General features: G+C 46.5%; 2 protein-coding genes across 2 annotated transcripts in view; one reads left to right on the top strand and one right to left on the bottom strand.

Annotated features, from left to right (window-relative positions):
• Positions 1-12,693, bottom strand: part of abcg8 (ATP-binding cassette, sub-family G (WHITE), member 8) — a 71,790-nt gene extending 59,097 nt beyond the window's left edge. Inside the window, exons 1-2 of the mRNA XM_070890963.1 lie at positions 12,673-12,693; positions 12,164-12,274 (exon numbers count right to left, since the gene is read on the bottom strand). Of these exons, the coding sequence (XP_070747064.1) occupies positions 12,164-12,274; positions 12,673-12,693 (132 nt within the window). The remainder of the gene's footprint in view (positions 1-12,163; positions 12,275-12,672) is intronic.
• Positions 12,694-13,287: 594 nt separating this feature from the next.
• abcg5 (ATP-binding cassette, sub-family G (WHITE), member 5) overlaps positions 13,288-19,786 on the top strand; it is a 90,072-nt gene continuing 83,573 nt past the window's right edge. The window contains exon 1 of the mRNA XM_070890962.1: positions 13,288-13,445. Coding sequence (XP_070747063.1) covers positions 13,288-13,445 — 158 coding nt within the window. The remainder of the gene's footprint in view (positions 13,446-19,786) is intronic.

Below are 19,786 nucleotides of genomic sequence, written 5' to 3'. Positions count from 1 at the left end.
GGAAACGGGACTTCCCATGACACTTCCTGATGAATTTAAAGTTGGAGCCTGGGGAACGAATGATTGTCTCCCATTCCCCCAAGATTTTAATCCTTACCGATGGAAGGGCAGAGGATTTCACTGCAATACCTCTTTCCCTTGCTGACCTGATAATTCAGACACTTAGTTGTTACTCTCTGTCTGCACTGCCACAGGAGATTGATTATACAGGTATGTAGATCACATAAAAGCCATCAGACAGTAGCAAGACTTGATTCCAAAACTTGATTCAAGTCTTGTTGAAAATATCCTAAATGTCGCTGAATGTTTCAAATCCCTAAAGTAAACACTGGCCCAGAAATCACGGCTCCCCAGGTCCGCACGATGTTTCTACGGACCTGGGAAGGCATCGGAAAAGCCGATTTTCAGCACGCAATGCGAATGCGCTGAAAAATCGTTTTTTCCGATCCATCAAGTTTCTGGCTTGACAGATCCTCCATATCTCAGGAGCGAGGACATTTGCCTGGGCAAGATTGCGGGATTTATGCATATCTTGCCCAGCAAATGTCCGCAAAACTCTCGCGCCTGATAAAAGCAGACACATAGCCTGCTTTTATAGGCATAAGATTTTAAAAACATACAAAAATATAATTAAATTAAAACACATTATTTTTAAAAACCCTACCCACTACGTTACATTTATTTTTAACCATAATTAAAACTTTTTTTAAAAATCGGCAATTTCTTTTTTCTTTAAAAAACATTTCTATTAACTTTAATTTCTATAGTGTATTTATGTGAGGTGTTTTTTTTAAAATGTTTTATGTAGTGTTTGGGTGTGTTTCTCATTCATAGTAATAGGCATTTCGGATTTACAAAACTCCTATTACTATGAATGAGAAAATACTTTACCATGATTGGTGTCTAGGCCCATATGATTCCTGCAGACGTCCCAAGAAGAGGAGGCCTCGAGTCCGGGAACTCCGGTGGGCATTCAACCAAAAGGTAAGTGCGCATCTTTTCTCTTACTTTTAGTCGAACACCCGCGGGAAGAAGAAACAGGGATTTCTGGGCCAGTATCCTTGGGCCCAAGTTTCGGCCTCAGTTGCTCTTGATTTTTTGGAGCAACTGGTATAGAACGAAGTATCTTAGAAATTCAAATTCTCGGCATTTAGTTTGCTCCAGTTCTAGTCAGTTAGAACAGTTTCACTTTGGAACAGAATTTTTTTTTCAAAAGGGGGCGTGTCCAGCCACTTACGCCTGTTTTCAAAGTTTCGGCAGTGAAAACTTACTTCAAACTAACTTAGAATGGAGTAAGTGAAGATTTTTGTACGTTGGAAAAAACCTTGTCTACACTTTAGAAAATCAGGCATAGGTTACAAATCAGGTGTAGGGAATGGGGGGGGGGGTTTACAAACATTAAACACATCAGTTTTACAAATAAAGAGCCATCATCAATAATAAAATGATAAAAACATTAATAAATCAATCAAAAAAAATTAAGAAGAAATAATTGTTTTTTTTTAAATCAATAAATAAAAAATTTTCTACTTACCGACTGCAGCACCGGGAGCCCTCCAACAGCGTGCTGGGATGCCCCCCGCCCACAGTGGTGTGGTCTCTGTCAGTCTGTCTGTCTGTGTGTGTCTCTCACTGTGTTTCTGACAGCAGGGGGGAGGGGGGGGGGGAGAAAAGGAGAAAGGGAGGGGGGGAGAAAGAAAGGAAGGAGAGGGGGGGAGGGAGGGAGAAAGAAAGGAAGGAGAAGGTGGGGGGAGGGAGAAAGAAAGGAAGGAGAAGGTGGGGGGAGAAAGAAAGGAAGGAGAAGGTGGGGGGAGGGAGAAAGAAAGGAAGGAGAAGGTGGGGGGAGGGGAGAAAGAAAGGAAGGAGAAGGTGGGGGAGAGGAGAAAAGAAAGGAAGGAGAAGGTGGGGGAGGGAGAAAGAAAGGAAGGAGAAGGTGGGGGAGGGAGAAAGAAAGGAAGGAGAAGGGGGGGAGGGAGAAAGAAAGGAAGGAGAAGGGGGGGGGAGGGAGAAAGAAAGGAAGGAGAAGGGGGGGAGGGAGAAAGAAAGGAAGGAGAAGGGGGGGGAGGGAGAAAGAAAGGAAGGGAGAAGGGGGGAGGGAGAAAGAAAGGAAGGAGAAGGGGGGGGAGGGAGAAAGAAAGGAAGGAGAAGGGGGGGAGGGAGAAAGAAAGGAAGGAGAAGGGGGGGGAGGGAGAAAGAAAGGAAGGAGAAGGGGGGGGAGGGAGAAAGAAAGGAAGGAGAAGGGGGGGGAGGGAGAAAGAAAGGAAGGAGAAGGGGGGGAGGGAGAAAGAAAGGAAGGAGCATGGGGGGGAGGGAGAAAGAAAGGAAGGAGAAGGGGGGGGAGGGAGAAAGAAAGGAAGGAGAAGGGGGGGAGGGAGGAAAGAAAGGAAGGAGGAAGGGGGGGGAGGGAGAAAGAAAGGAAGGAGAAGGGGAGGGAGAAAGGAAGGAGAAGAGGCGGGGGGGAGAAAGGAAGGAGAAGAGGCGGGGGGGAGAAAGGAAGGAGAAGAGGCGGGGGGGGGAGAAAGGAAGGAGAAGAGGCGGGGGGGGAGAAGGAAGGAGAAGAGGCGGGGGGGAGGAAAGGAAGGAGAAGAGGCGGGGGGGGGGAAGGAAGGAGAAGAGGCGGGGGGGGGGGGAAGGAAGGAGAAGAGGCGGGGGGGGGGAAGGAAGGAGAAGAGGCGGGGGGGGGAAGGAAGGAGAAGAGGCGGGGGGGGGAAGGAAGGAGAAGAGGCGGGGGGGGGGAAGGAAGGAGAAGAGGCGGGGGGGGGAAGGAAGGAGAAGAGGCGGGGGGGGGGAAGGAAGGAGAAGAGGCGGGGGGGGGGAAGGAAGGAGAAGAGGCGGGGGGGGGGAAGGAAGGAGAAGAGGCGGGGGGGGGGAAGGAAGGAGAAGAGGCGGGGGGGGGGAAGGAAGGAGAAGAGGCGGGGGGGGGGAAGGAAGGAGAAGAGGCGGGGGGGGGGAAGGAAGGAGAAGAGGCGGGGGGGGAAGGAAGGAGAAGAGGCGGGGGGGGGGAAGGAAGGAGAAGAGGCGGGGGGGGGGAAGGAAGGAGAAGAGGCCGGGGGGGGGAAGGAAGGAGAAGAGGCCGGGGGGGGGGAAGGAAGGAGAAGAGGCGGGGGGGGGGGAAGGAAGGAGAAGAGGCGGGGGGGGGGAAGGAAGGAGAAGAGGGGTGGGGGGAAGGAAGGAGGCGGGGGGGGAAGGAAGGAGGCGGGGGGGGGAAGGAAGGAGAAGAGGGGGGGAGGAAGGAGAAGAGGGGGGGAGGAAGGAGAAGAGGGGGGGAGGAAGGAGAAGAGGGGGGGAGGAAGGAGAAGAGGGGGGGAGGAAGGAGAAGAGGGGGGAGGAAGGAGAAGAGGGGGGGAGGAAGGAGAAGAGGGGGGAGGAAGGAGAAGAGGGGGGGAGGAAGGAGAAGAGGGGGGGAGGAAGGAGAAGAGGTGGGGAGGAAGGAGAAGAGGGGGGGGAGGAAGGAGAAGAGGGGGGGAGGAAGGAGAAGAGGGGGGGAGGAAGGAGAAGAGGGGGGGAGGAAGGAGAAGAGGGGGGGAGGAAGGAGAAGAGGGGGGGAGGAAGGAGAAGAGGGGGGGAGGAAGGAGAAGAGGGGGGAGGAAGGAGAAGAGGGGGGGAGGAAGAAGAGGGGGGGGGGAAGGAGAAGAGGGGGGGAGGAAGGAGAAGAGGGGGGGAGGAAGGAGAAGAGGGGGGGAGGAAGGAAGGAGAAGAGGGGGGGAGGAAGGAAGGAGAAGAGGGGGGGAGGAAGGAAGGAGAAGAGGGGGGGAGGAAGGAAGGAGAAGAGGGGGGGAGGAAGGAAGGAGAAGAGGGGGGGAGGAAGGAAGGAGAAGAGGGGGGGAGGAAGGAAGGAGAAGAGGGGGGGGAAGGAAGGAGAAGAGGGGGGGGAAGGAAGGAGAAGAGGGGGGGGAAGGAAGGAGAAGAGGGGGGGAAGGAAGGAGAAGAGGGGGGGAAGGAAGGAGAAGAGGGGGGGGAAGGAAGGAGAAGAGGGGGGGAAGGAAGGAGAAGAGGGGGGGGAAGGAAGGAGAAGAGGGGGGGGAAGGAAGGAGAAGAGGGGGGGGAAGGAAGGAGAAGAGGGGGGGGAAGGAAGGAGAAGAGGGGGGGAAGGAAGGAGAAGAGGGGGGGGAAGGAAGGAGAAGAGGGGGGGGAAGGAAGGAGAAGAGGGGGGGAAGGAAGGAGAAGAGGGGGGGGAAAGGAAGGAGAAGAGGGGGGGGAAGGAAGGAGAAGAGGGGGGGAAGGAAGGAGAAGAGGGGGGGGAAGGAAGGAGAAGAGGGGGGGGAAGGAAGGAGAAGAGGGGGGGGAAGGAAGGAGAAGAGGGGGGGGAAGGAAGGAGAAGAGGGGGGGGAAGGAAGGAGAAGAGGGGGGGGAAGGAAGGAGAAGAGGGGGGGGAAGGAAGGAGAAGAGGGGGGGGAAGGAAGGAGAAGAGGGGGGGGAAGGAAGGAGAAGAGGGGGGGGAAGGAAGGAGAAGAGGGGGGGGAAGGAAGGCGAAGAGGGGGGGGGAAGGAAGGAGAAGAGGGGGGGGGAAGGAAGGAGAAGAGGGGGGGGAAGGAAGGAGAAGAGGGGGGGGAAGGAAGGAGAAGAGGGGGGGGAAGGAAGGAGAAGAAGGGGGGAGGGGAGGGGGGGGGAAGGAGAAGGGGGGGGGGAAGGAAGGAGAAGAGGGGGGGGGGGGAAGGAAGGGGAGGCTGAACCGGCCGGGCCCAAGACTTTGGGCAGGGCCCGTCCCCAGCACCAGATTTACAGGTAGGTGGCGTTGGGTCTGGTCGGTTCCGGGGTCCGGAGCGCGGGTTGGGGTCGGGGGGGGCGGAGGGAGGTCGGTTCAGGTCGGAAAGGGAGGTCAGGTCGGGTGGGGGGGGGGGGGGGGTCGGCAGCGCGGGTCGGTTCCAGTCCGGTCCGGGGGGGGGTGGGGGGGGGGGGTGTCAGGGAAGCGGGAGTCGAGTCGGGTCGGGAGGAAGCAGGAGCTGGGCATGGGAGGCAGCCTTATGCATGCAGCCCCAGTGAGGCCATTCGGCCAGAGCTAGGGCTGCGTGCTTCGGGCCCCTCCCACAGAGTTTTGGGCGCCTGGAGCTACTGCACATGCGCGACCATTATAGCGCGCATGTGCAGAGGTCCCGGCACTGTTTTCAGCACAGGGACCTAGCTCTGCCCCCTACAGCTTGTGCTGCGCCGTGCCTGATTCAAGAGGAGCAGTAGGGAGCCGGAGAATCTAAGTTTTTTTTAGGCGCACTTTGTGGCGCGAAAAACGGGCGTCCAGGTCGGGGCTGCGCCATTCTAGGCACGGCTCAAAACTTGGGCCCATTGTGTTTACATACACTATTCTTGTGCTAAACATGCAGTTGTGTATTTTCCATGCTATATATTTAAAATGTGTATAAAATATAGCAATTTCACTATTGGAAATAATATAAAGCATTGAAAAAGCAATTTTAACATTTAACATTCAAAGGCGCACCATTTAAATTAATTTCTGGAGCGTCCCAACTACATTTTGCACTATTGTGATCAATATTACTTATTACTATTCTATTTTGAAGCTTTCTATTGACAAAGTTGGTATAATAATGGAAATATATGAGACAGGATATCAAAAGAAATTGCTATAATATGGTTGCTGGCCTACATGTTCTAAAGGGATCTGAAAAGTGTTTTCTAATTTTTTGTGGTTTAAATCAATAACATGATGTAAATCACACTGAAATCACTTAAATGTGACAGTGTCATTGTGAAAATGAGGCAGGGCCCTTTTCCTTCCTTAAATAAGAAAAGTTTGTTAAACATTTTTTTTCCCAAAGAGTTGCTTAAGTACAGGTACATTTTTTAAGAGGCCCCAATGTTCCCCTCCTTTTTTTCTCCAACCATGATGAAATGGGAAAGCAATTTTCAGGAACATTTTTTCGAATATGTGACTTAGGAAAATTGTTGGCAGCAGCCAAAAAAAGGTCACAGTGAATCAAGTTGCAAAATGGTTACAGGCAGCCATAATGGATCGATTTCAAAATCTCACATGTCCACTGTACTATATACTATGTTCACAAGTATCAAATGGCATTTGTGAGGAGTGTAATACAGGCATACATCTATGCATGCAGACAGAAAATTCATCTGTTATTCACATCTCTCACTACTTGAAAATCTTCCTGATCATTTTCACTAACTCCAGCTCTACCCTGGGGTAAAATAGTTACTTAAAGCTGTTGTGCATCAAACAAAATTATCTTCCCCATGCGATATGCAGCTGCGGAAGGCTGCACCAGATACTTATTAATTATGATCAATATAGCCTTTGATAAGTAACATTGTGGCAGAAATTTCAAGGAGGGCTTCCCACGGACAAATCAAGAAAAAATAGAAATAAAATGCGCACTTACCTGAAGCTGCTGCGCCCGCTGGAATTCCCGATCCACAGGCCTCCTCTCTCCGTGACGCGCAGCGCGTGCGTGTCGGGATGTCCGCAGGAGTCACGTGGGCTTGGACACCCAATCACAGGTAAGTATTTTCTCATTCATAGTAATGGGAGATTCGTAAGGTACGAATCTCCTATTACTATGAATGAGAAAACCCACAAACACTACATAAAACATTTAAAAAACACCTCATACAATAAACTAATCAAAATGAAAAATGTTACACGTTTTTAAAATTCCTGATTTTAAAAAAAAGTTAGGGTTAGGGTTTAAAATAACATTATCTGAGTGAGCAGGGTTTTAACAATTTTTATTTTTAATAATGTTTTTTCTGTTTTTAAACACGCCTGTAAAAGTAGGCTATGCCCCTGCTTTTTTTAGGCGCAAGTGTTTTGAGGACATTTGCCGTTCAAGATATGGGTAAATAGCCCAAACTTCCACGTGCAAATGTCCTCACTCCAGATCTGCGGATCATTTGTCAAGCTCCAGCTTGACAGATCGGAAAAGCTGGTTTTCAGCGCATGCGCAATGCACGCTGAAAAACGGCTTTTCCGATGCCTTCCCGGGTCCGTAGAAACTTCGTACGGACCCAGGACGTCGGAAATTCTGGGCCATTAGCTTCCCCATCAGTCTTAGCTAGCCTTCTTCACTATTTTCTTTCGACTGGGAATGCTGGAAGCTAAGCCCAGATGAATCTGTTGGCGTTTTCTTCTGACATTCCACCAACATTTATTCATATCTACTTTGTTTAGCTAATGTTACACAATACAGGACTGTCAGACCCAGCGTCCCACTTGAAACATTTTGGGGTTTTGGTGTTGTCCAGTAAGTAAGCAGACATACTTCAGAATTGGAGACCTTAGTTATATTTTTGGCTCCTGCTTCACTCCACTTTCTGCAACAGGACTATTTGTTTTTATTCATTGGATGTGGACATTGCCAGCAAGGCCAGCATTTATTGCTCATCCCTAATTGCCCTCGAGAACCCAGCTTCTTGAATACAACATCTCTGAGGGCAGTTAAGAGTCAACTGCATGTGGCCAGACCGGGCAAGGGTGGCAACTATCCTTCCCTAAAGTAGGTTAGTGAAACAGATGGATTTTTACGACAATCCCATCGCTATTACTGAACTGAGCATTTTATTCGATTTATTTGGCAAATGGAATGTTGGCCTTTATTGCAAAGGGAATAGAGTATAAAAGTAGGGAAGTCCTGCTCCAACTGTACTGGGCATTGGAAAGACCACAGCTAGATTACTGAATACAGTTTTGCTCTCCTTATTTAAGGAAGGATATACTTTCATTGGAGGCAGTTCAGAGAAGGTTCACGAGGTTGATTCGTGAGATGAAGGAGTTGTCATATGAAGAAACATAGGAAATAGGTGCAGGAGCAGGCCATTCGAGCCTGCACCACCGTTCAATATGATCATGGCTGATCATGCAACTTCAGTACCCCACTCTTGCCTTCTCTTCGTACCCGCTGATCCCTTTAGCCGTAAGGGCCACATTGGACTCCCTTTTGAATATATCCAATGAACTGGACTCAAAAACTTTCTGTGGTAGAGAATTCTATAGGTTCACAATTCTCTGGGTGAAAAAGTTTCTCCTCATCTCGGTCCTAGATGTCTTGCCCCTTATTCTTAGACTGTGACCCCTGGTTCTGGACTTCCCCAATATTGGAAACATTCTTCCTGCATCTAACCTGTCCTATCCCATCAGAATTTTATATGCTTCTATGAGATCCTCTCTCATTCTTCTAAATTCCAGTGAATAAGCCTAGTCGATCCAGTCTTTCTTCATATGTCAGTCCTGCCATCGTCGGAATCAGTCTCATGAATCTTCGCTGCACTCCCTCAATAGCAAGAATGTCCTTCCTCAGATTAGGAGACCAAAACTGCACACAATACTCAAGGTGTGGTCTCACCAAGGCTCTGTACAACTGCAGCAAGACCTCCCTGCTCCTATACTCAAATCCTCTCGCTATGAAGGCCAACATACCATTTGCTTTCTTTACTGCCTGCTGTACCTGCATGCCTACTTTCAATGACTGATGTACCATGACACCCAGGTCTCGTTGCATCTCCCCTTTTACAAATCTGTCACCATTCAGATAATAATCTGCCTTCCTGTTTTAGCCACCAAAGTGGATAACCTCACACTTATCCACATTATATTGCATCTGCCATGCATTTGCCCACTCACCTAACCTATCCAAGTCACCCTGCAGCCTCTTAGCATCCTCCTCACAGCTCACACTGCCACCCAGCTTAATGTCATCTGCAAACTTGGAGATATTACATTCAATTCCTTCGTCCAAATCATTAATGTATATTGTAAATAGCTGGGGTCCCAGCACTGAACCTTGCGGTACCCAACTAGTCACCGCTTGCCATTCAGAAAAGGACCAGTTTATTCCCACTATTTGCTTCCTGTCTGCTAACCAATTCTCTATCCACATCAATACATTAGCCCCAATTCCACATGCCTTAATTTTGCACACTAATCTCTTGTGTGGGACCTTGTCAAAAGCCTTTTGAAAGTCCAAATACACCACATTCACTGGTTCTCCCTTATCCACTCTACTAGTTACATCCTCAAAAAATTCGAGAAGATTTGTCAAGCATGATTTCACTTTCATAAATCCATGCTGACTTGGACCGATCCTGTCACTGCTATTGCATCTTTAATAATTGATTCCAGCATTTTCCCCACTACCGATGTCAGGCTAACCGGTCTATAATTCCCTGTTTTCTCTCTCCCCAATTTGTTTTAAAAAGTGGGGTTACATTAGCTACCCTCCAATCCATAGGGACTGATCCAGAGTCCATGGAATGTTGGAACGTGACCACCAATGCATCCAATATTTCTTGGGCCACTTCCATAAGTACTCTGGGATGCAGACCATCAGGCCCTAGGGATTTATCGGCCTTCAATCCTATCAATTTCCCGAACACCATTTCCTGACTAATAAGGATTTCCTTCAGTTCCCCCTTCTTGCTAGACCCTTGGTCCCTTAGTATTTTTGGGAGGTTATTCATGTCTTCCTTAGTGAAGACAGAGCCAAAGTATTTGTTCAATTGGTCTGCCATTTCTTTGTTCCCCGTTATGAATTCACCTGATTCTGACTGCAAGGGACCTACATTAGTCTTCACTAATCTTTTTCTCTTCACATATCTATAGAAGCTTTTGCAGTCAGTTTTTATGTTCCCTGCAAGCTTACTCATATTCTATTTTCCCCCCTCCTACTTAAACCCTTAATCCTCCTCTGCTGAATTCTAAATTTCTCCCAGCCCTCAGGTTTGCTGCTTTTTCTGGCCAATTTATATATGCCTCTTCCTTCGATTTAACACTATCCCTAATTTCCCTTGTTAGCCACAGTTGAGCCACCTTCCCTGTTTTATTTTTTACGCCAGATAGGGATGTACAATTGTTGTAGTTCATCCATGTGATATTTAAATGTCTGCCATTGCCTATCTACCGTCAACCCTTTAAGTATCATTCGCCAGTCTATCCTGGCCAATTCATGTTTCATACCATCGAAGTTACCTTTCCTTAAGTTCAGGATCCTAGTCTCTGAATTAACTATGTCACTCTCCATCTTAATGATGAAGAATTCTACCATATTATGGTCACTCTTCCCCAGGGTCCTCGCACGACGTGATTGCTAATTAATCCTCTCTCATTACACAAGACCCAATCTAGGATGGCCTGCTCTCCAGTTGGTTCCTCGACATATTGGTCTAGAAAACCATCCCTTATACACTCCAGGAAATCCTCCTCCACAGTATTGCTACCAGTTTGATGAGCCCAATCTAAACGTAGACTAAAGTCACCCATGATAACTGCTGTACCATTATTGCACGCATCCCTAATTTCCTGTTTGATGCCATCCCCAACCTCACTGCTACTGTTTGGTGGTCTATACACAACTCCCACTAACGTTTTCTGCCCTTTGGTGTTTCGCAGCTCTACCCATATAGATTCCACATCATCCAAGCTGATGTCCTTCCTTACTATTGCATTAATCTCCTCTTTAACCAGCAACACTACCCCACTTCCTTTTCCTTTCTGTCTATCCTTCCTGAATATTGAATACCCCTGGATGGGTATGGATTGAGTTCCCAGCCTTGGTTACCCTGGAGCCATGTCTCCATAATCCCAATTACATCATATCCATTAACAGCTATCTGCACAGTTAATTCATCCACCTTATTACAAATGCTCCTCACATTGAGACTCAGAGCCTTCAGGCTTGTTTTTTTTTTAAAAAAAACACTCTGTCCTTTTAGAATTATGTTGTAATGTGGCCCTTTTGATTTTTGCCCTTGATTTCTATTTACTCCACTCTTACTTTTCTCCTTCCTACCTTTTGCTTCTGCCCCCTTTTTACTTCCCTCTGCCTCCCTGCATAGATTCCCATCCCCCTGCCATATTAGTTTAAACCCTCCCCAACAGCACTAGAAAACACTCCCCCTAGGATAGTGGTTCCGGTCCTGTCCAGGTACAGACTGTCCGGTTTGTACTGGTCTCACCTCTCCCAGAACTGGTTCCAATGTCCCAGGAATTTGAATCCCTCCCCCTTGCACCATTCCTTAAGCCACGTATTCATCTCAACTATTCTGCTATTCCTACTCTGACTAGCATGTGGCACTGGTAGCAATCCTGGAGATCGGTCCTACTTTTTAAATTTAACTCCTAGCTCCCTAAATTCAGCTTGTAGGACCTCATCCCGTTTTTACCTATATCATCGGTACCTATATGCACCACGACAGCTGGCTGTTCATCCTCCCCCTCCAGAATGCCCTGCAGCCGGTCCAAGAAAGGTTGAGCCTATACTCATTGGAGTTTAGAAGAATGAGGGGTGATCTTATTGAAACATAAGATTCTGATGGGGCTTGACAAGAGTAGATGTTTTCCCTTACAGGGGAAATCTAGAACTAGGAGGGGGCATAGTTTCAGAATAAGGGGTTGCCCATTTAAAAACAGAAATGAGGAATTTCTACGCCCAGAGGGTCATGAATCTTTGGAATTCTCTACCCTAGAGATCTATGTCTTTGAATATATTTAAGGTGGAGATAGACAGATTTTTGTATGATAAGGAAGTCAAGGGTTACAGGGAGCAGGCAGGGAAGTGGAGTTGAGGCCAGGATCAGATCAGCCATGATCTTATTGAATGGCAGAGCAGGCTCGAGGGGCCAAATGGCCTACTCCTGCTCCTATTTCTTATTTATTTTTTACTTTAAATTCCCCAGCTGGTGGGATTTAAACTCTTGTCTCTGGGTCTTTAGTCCAGGCTTCTGGTTATAAGTCCAGTAACATAACCACTATGCTACTGCACCCCACATGGAGCAGGGCCACAGCACAACACTCAAGGGGGTATGGATATTGGACAAATGCTTGGAAAGAACCTGTGCGACATTTTATCATTGCGAAGGGCTGCACTAAAACTTTATCTACCGCGAAACTCCAGCTTTGCGGGGCTACTGCTGGAGGTGGCCTCACAACCTTCTGTTCCAATGCTTTCGGAACCCGATCACCAAACCAACTCTCAATGCATACATACAGAACTGAAATTACTTTGGCGCAATGCCGCTGTCAATAGTCACTCCGAAAAAACAAATATAAACATTCTCAATAGGCAAACACCCAATAGGCAAACACTAAGGCTGCATTTCTACTTTTGCTTGATGCAGAACTGTTTTAAGTAACTATTTAGCGATCTGAAATAGTGGCGAACATTCAATCTAAAGAGCGGTGCAAACAAGAGATGTCACTCGCCTCATAATTGAGATCCCGCACTTGGATGAGGTGGTCTTTGCCGCTGTAGGTGAAATAAAGGCTGTTTTCTTCCTCTAGCGTACAGAACACCTGATCTCGGAGACTGTCAGTCTGGTTTTGAAAAACAGTGGAAATGCACCAAAACTCAAAATAATCATGTGTGAAACGTGCTGAATATAAATCAGTAAAACTTATAATAGTAACGAATTAAAGACAGTTCAAACACAATCAGAAAGCTCGGCAGACCGGGCAGCGTCTGGAGATAACTGAAGTTAATCAGTCGTCGTTTCAGCTCCAAAATAAACAGAAAATGCTGGAAATACTCAGCAGGCCAGGAAGCAAGTGTGGAGAGTTTCAGGTCAATGACCTTTGCTCAGAACTGGAACATTAACTCTGTTTTTCTCTCTCCACAGATGCTGCCTCACCTGCTGAGCATTTCCAACATCCGCACTGTTTTTTGCTTTTTTCAGCTGGGAGAGCCTTCCTCAGAGGGCGAAAAAAAAACTCACCTCCTGCTGGGTCGCCTCCATCGTTTTGGACCGAGTGCAGGTGGGACGATTCAACTCTGTGGACATTTGCTGCATCCTTGGAAAAGTTTAACTTTACCTTTACCCTCCTCCAAAAAAATAACCAAGCCGGAGGCCAGGTGTGTGAGCAATACCCTGCTCACTGACTCCGGGCAGCGGTGTCCGGGAGCTGCGGCTTTTAAAGGGAAGCCGCTCACGCGCCGCCGGTCCAAGGGTCGTGCCTCGCGCCCGCCCGAGGCTTCACCATACAGCTCACCCGCCCAACCTCCTCACAGACCCGAGCGCACCGGGAGAGTGGAAAGCCAGCGGGATCCCTCGTTGCCATTGTGTTCAAATATGTATTTCGTTGCATTTTAAATGTTGCATTTTTAATTTTTTTTTAAAGTTTAAGTGCATTCCTTTGCAAAACAGAATGGTTCTTTGCCAACATACCCCTTGAGTGCCTGCTGCATTATTCCTGGGCCGAAAGTGGAGTGAAGCAGGAGTGAAACAACCTAAGTTGTCTCCAGTGTACCGGGTAACCAGTCTAAGGCTGTAGCATATCTGCTCATTATTTATTTGTTTGACTTTTTGGGGGCTTTTCTTTTATTTTGGGAAATGAGCTGCTTGGAAGAAACAGGCGCTGGGATTGTGCCGGGGGAGGAATCTCGCCATAGCAGCGGGCGTTGTGACCGTCAAACTCAAAACCCTGATTCACCGGGAAAAACCGAGGCGGCCTGTACAGTCTGTGTAAATCACCTCAACTACACCGTCAGGTAAACACAATCCTTTCTCCTAACTTTTAACTTGCAGTGAGGGTGGGGGCGGCTTCAGTTCTTCAAATGTCAATAAATCATTTAAAATCAGATCATTCCAAAGAGTGTGGCCTTGCTTTTCAGAAAACAAACACTAGATGTAACTGAATTTATATTTGAGAAGCGATACAAATAGATTAAAAAAATATAAGACGGTGATTGGAAGCCCGATATGAATAAAACTTGACACACCAAATCCCGATATTTTTACAGATTTGCCCTCAGTGGCAGTAACCAGAAGTAAAATGTGCTTGAATTTAGAAAGTAATTAAGATACAGCACACGGCAACTAATGCATTCCAATAAGTTCAAAACTCTTATCCTCAAATACCATTTTCTACTCAATCAGGTACAATATATTAAAACTTCGGCCAAAAAGCTTTTAAATATGACAAATTAGTAAATAGCTAACAGTTTTAGAAAACAACAGAATCTTTTCTAAAACTAACAGTTAGATTTTTATCATGTGATTTGGTTATCAGTAAACTTACAATGATGTGTTCATATTGATATCTGGTAAAGATATAATTTGTATTCTATATAAATAGGGGAAATGCTCGAGTCCATTATTATGGAAGCAGTAGCAGGACATTTGGAAAAGCATAGTTCAGTCAAGCAGAGTCAGCATGGTGACAAATTTGCTGGAGTTCATTGAGGATGTAATGAACAGGGTGATAAGGGGAACTAGTGGATGCGGTGTATTTGGATTTCCAGAAGGCATTCGATAAGGTGCCACATAAAAGGTTACTGCACAAAATAAAAGTTCATAGGGTTGGGGGTAATATATTATCATGGATAGAGGATTAGATAATGAATAGAAAACAGAGAGTCGGGATAAATGGGTAAATTTTCGGTTGGCAAACAGTGACTAGTGGGGTGCCACAGGGATCGGTGCTGGGGCCTCAACTATTTGCAATCTATATTAATGATTTGGATGAAGTGACCAAGTATAATGTAGGCAAGTTTGCTGATGATACAAAGATGGATGGGAAAGCAAGTTGTGAGGAGGACACAAAAAAATCTGCAAAGGGCTATAGACAGGCTAAGTGAGTGTGCAAAAATTGGCAGATGGAGTATAATGTGAGATTGTGTGAGGTTATCCACTTTGGCAGAAAAAATAAAAAAAGCTAATTATTATTGAAATGGAGAACAATTACAAAATGCTGCAGTACAGAGGGACCTGGGGGACCCTGTGCATAGAAACATAGAAAATAGGTGCAGGAGTAGGCCATTCAGCTCTTCGAGCCTGCATTCAATAAGATCATTTCTGATCATTCACCTCCGTACCCCTTTCCTGCTTTCTCTCCATACCCCTTGATCCCTTAAGCCGTAAGGGCCATATGTAACTTCCTCTTGAATAGATCCAATGAACTGGCATCAACAACTCTCTGCGGTAGGGAGTTCCACAGGTTAACAACTCTCTGAGTGAAGTTTCTCCTCATCTCAGTCCTAAATGGCTTACCCCTTATCCTTAGACTATGTCCTGTAGTTCTGGACTTCCCCAACATCAGGAACATTCTTCCTGCATCGAGCCTGTCCAGTCCCGTCAGAATTTTATATGTTTCTCAGATTTCCTCTGATCCTTGTAAACTCCAGTGAATACAGACCAGTTGATCCAGCCTCTCCTCATATGTCAGTCCTGCTATCCCGGGAATCAGTCTCGTGAACCTTCGCTGCACTCTCTCAATAGCAAGAACGTCCTTCCTCAGATTAGGAGACCAAAACTGAACACAATATTCCAGGTGAGGCCTCACTAAGGCCCTGTACAACTGCAGTAAGACCTCCTTGCTCCAATACCCAAATCCCCTAGCTATGAAGGCCAACATACCATTTGCCTTCTTCACTGCCTGCTGTACCTGCATGCCATCTTTCAATGACTGATGTACCATGACACCCAGGTCTCATTGCACCTCCTCTTTTCCTAATCTGCCGCCATTCAGATAATATTCTGCCTTTGTGTTTTTGCCACCAAAGTGGATAATCTCACATTTATCCACATTATACTGCATCTGCCATGCGTTTGCCCACTCATCTAACCTGTCCATCTCACCCTGCAGCCTCTTAGTGTCCTCCTCACAGCTCACACTGCCACCCAGCTTAGTGTCATCTGCAAACTTGGAGATATTACATGCAATTCCTTCATCTAAATCATTAATGTATATTGTAAATAGCTGGGGTCCCAGCACTGAGCCCTGCGGCACCCCACTAGTCACTGCCTGCCATTCTGAAAAGAACCCGTTTATCCCGACTCTCTGCTTCCTGTCTGCCAACCAGTTCTCTAGCCACGTCAGTACATTACCCCCAATACCATGTGCTTTAATTTTGCACACCAATCTCTTATGTGGGACCTTGTCAAAAGCCTTTTGAAAGTCCAAATGCACCACATCCACTGGTTCTCCCTTGTCCACTCTACCAGTTACATCCTCAAAAAATTCTAGATGATTTGTCAAGCATGATTTCCCTTTCATAAATCTATGTTGACTTGGACCATTCCTGTCACTGCTTTCCAAATGTGCTGCTATTTCATCTTTAATAATTGATTCCAATATTTTCCCCACTACTGATGTCAGGCTAACCGGTCTATAATTACCCATTTGCTCTCTCTCTCTCCTTTCTTAAAAAGTGGTGTTACATTAGCTACCCTCCAGTCCATAGGAACTGATCCAGAGTCGATAGACTGTTGAAAAATGATCACCAATGCATCCACTATTTCTAGGGCCACTTCCTTAAGTATTGTGGGATGCAGATTATCAGGCCCCGGGGATTTATCGGCCTTCAATCCCATCAAATTCTCTAACACAATTTCCCACCTAATAAGGATTTCCTTCAGTTTCTCCTTCTCACTAGACCCTCGGTCCCCTAGTATTTCCGAAAGGTTATTTGTGTCTTTCTTCGTGAAGACAGAACCAAAGTATTTGTTTAACTGGTCCGCCATTTCTTTGTTCCCCATTATAAATTCAACTGAATCTAACTGCAAGGGACCAATGTTTGTCTTCACTAATCTTTTTCTCTTCACATATCTATAGAAGCTTTTGCAGTCAGTTTTTATGTTCCCAGCAAGCTTCCTCTCGTACACTATTTTCCTCCTCCTAATTAAACCCTTTGTCCTCCTCTGCTGAATTATAAAATTCTCCCAGTCCTCAGGTTTGCTGCTTTTTCTGGCCAATTTATATGCCTCTTCCTTGTATTTAACACTATCCTTAATTTCCTTTGTTAGCCATAGTTGAGGCAACTTCCCCGTTTTATTTTTATTCCAGACAGGGATGCACAATTTTAAAGTTCATCAATGTGATCTTTAAATGTTTGTCATTGCCTATCCACCGTCAACCCTTTAAGTATCATTTGCCAGTCTATTTTAGCCAATTCACGCCTCATGCCGTCGATGTTAGCTTTCCTTAAGTTCAGGATCCTAGTCTCTAAATTAAATGTGTCATTCTCCATCTTAATAAAGAATTCCACCATATTATGGTCACTCTTCCCCAAGGGGCCTCGCACAACAAGATTGCTAATTAGTCCTTTCTCATTACACATCACCCAGTCTAGGATGGCCTATTCTCTAGTTGGTTCCTCGATATATTGGTCTAGAAAACTATCCCTTATACACTCCAGGAAATCCTCCTTCATAGTATTGCTACCAGTTTGGTTAGCCCAATCAATATGTAGATTAAAGTCGCCCGTGATAACTGTTGTACCTTTATTGCACGCATACCTAATTTCTTGTATGATGCTGTCCCCAACCTCACTACTACTGTTTGGTGGTCTGTACATAACTTCCATTAGCGTTTCTGCCCTTTGGTATTCCGTAGCTCCACCCATACCGATTCCACATCATCCAAGCTAATGTCCTTCCTTACTATTGCGTTAATTTCCTCTTTAACCAGCAACACCATCCCACCTCCTTTTCCTTTCTGTCTATCCTTCCTGAATGTTGAATACCCCTGGATGTTGAGTCCCCAGCCTTGGTCACCCTGGAACCATGTCTCCATGATGCCAATTACATCATATCCGTTAACAGCTTTCTGTGCAGTTAATTCGTCCACCTTATTACGAATACTCCTCGCATTGAGGCACAGAGTCTTCAGGCTTGTCTTTTTAACACACTTTGCCCCTTTAGAATTTTGCTGTAATGTGGCCCTTTTTGCTTTTTGCCTTGGGTTTCTCTGCCCTCCACTTTTACTTTTCTTCTTTCTATCTTTTGCTTCAGCCCCCATTCTACTTCTCTCTGTCTCCCTGCATAGGTTCCCATCCCCCCCTTAATACAGGAAAGGTACAATAGGTCGCTCAATATCCAAAAGAGAAAGATAGATTGACATTTAGTTGCGACCCTTCGAACAAACCTTCACGACCTCAGGACATCCCAAAGCACTTCACAGCCAATGAATGATGTCATCAATATTGATGGGAAAAGGGGTTTATTGCGAATGTCAACCTGTACCTTTCTGATGTAGATTTATTTGCTGTGCATTTCCAATCTTTTCTGATTTTATTTCTGATTTCCACCATTTACAGCTTCCCTTTTTCATTTCTATATAAATGTTATCGGCAAGTTAGGAATTATTGGGATGTGGGGCGCTACTTGTGATCACAATTTGTTTGATGCCACCAAAAAGAGGAAGAATATGCTGCTTCAGAAGTAATGGCTTGGATTTTGTGGTGAGTAATGATGGCAAACTGCCACCATTTGAAACCGACCACAACTTCAGGATTTGGTGCTTGCACATCTAAAGGTGGAAATCCTGAAGTTGCGTTCAGTCATACCCTGCTCTGAAACAGGCTGTGCTGTGGAATTCCCAATAGCCAGCACTGAAATTGATGAAAACTTGAGCTTTTTCACGGTAATATTACTGCGCTGTCCCCCCCACCCTAACAGTGCCAGTAATATCTCGCAAATCATGGAAACTGACGACAACTTCAGCTCTTCTGCAGAGTAATTAATGTTAAATACCCCATTAAAAGTTAGACCCTATTGGATTAGGTGTAACTGATTTAACAGTGTATTGACTGCTAAGCAAAGGTTATGCCCCTAAAAACAAATTAAAATTTTGTGGCGTGTGAAATCTATCCATTTACATAACAATTAAAACTTCTATATACCCTCTATATTTTTTTAAAGTTTGTTCATCTTTACTTCAGGTTTGCCGTTTCCCCATGTGAGAGCCCCAATCTTTGTTTTGCTCTCCCTAACATTTTGGAAAAGATCGAATTTTGATTGGCTGCTTAGACAGCTTGTTGACACGACAACATATGTACCACAGAGTGTTGGATAAGTAGGAGTTATAGAGAGTGAAAGATGAAAGACCAACAAGAAGAGCATTGGATTAGCCAAGTCTGGTGATGACAAAATGATGTATAAGGTTATCAGTGGCACAGGGGTTGAGGTAGGGTAAAGACAGGCATTGTTGCAGATGTGTAAGTAAGTGGTCTCTTGATGGAATGGCAGACCCGACCTGGGTGGAACCAGAACCAGAAGAAACAGGAGTGGAGGTTAAAGGAGGAGTGCCCCAGCACACTCGGTGGCGTCGGCAGACCCAACCTGGGTGGAACCAGCAGGAGCCAGCCATCGCAGGGAGCAGTGCGAGCCAGCTCGAGAGTGCGACGAAGGCAAAGCAGGCGACAAACCGGATGTCACAGCATCCCAGGTAGCGGATTGGTTGGTGATGTGTGGTAGCTGGTGTGCAACGGCCATCCCATGTTAAAATAATTCACGCACAAGCATCTTCCACATTTTAAGATGATGTTCGGGACCTGGAACATCAGGACCCTCCTCATGGACAACCCTAACAGCAACAGACCGGAACGCCGCACCACTATCGTTGCCGGGAACTCATTGACATTGACATCGTCGCCCTAAGCGAGATCCGGCGGGCAGGGGAAGGCCAGCTGAAAAAACAAAGTGGTGGCTACACCTTCTTCTGGAAAGGCAAACCAGAAGCAGAACGCTGCCTCCATGGGGTTGGCTTCGCCGTAAAAGTCTGAGACTCCCCCTGCAGGATAAATGAACGCCTCCTGATTCTTCGACTCGCCCTAGCCCGGAACCAGTGCGCTACGGTCTTCAGCGCATACGCCCCAACACTGGAAGCTACAGACTAGACCAAAGAGGAATACTACTCCAGCCTCGAACAATTCCTGTCCCAAGTCCCAATGAGCGACAAGCTGATCCTCCTTGGCGACTTCAACGCCAGAGTCGGAAAGGACACTGACCTCTGGGGAGGTGTGATTGGCTGAGAGGGGGTAGGGAAAGCCAACTCCAATGGCACCCTCCTCCTGATGAAATGCTTAGAACACAGCCTCATCATAACCAA

Source organism: Pristiophorus japonicus, chromosome 9, assembly GCF_044704955.1.
Source record: "Pristiophorus japonicus isolate sPriJap1 chromosome 9, sPriJap1.hap1, whole genome shotgun sequence".
NCBI classification, from domain to species: domain Eukaryota; kingdom Metazoa; phylum Chordata; class Chondrichthyes; family Pristiophoridae; genus Pristiophorus; species Pristiophorus japonicus.
This window is presented reverse-complemented; position numbering and strand designations above follow the sequence as displayed.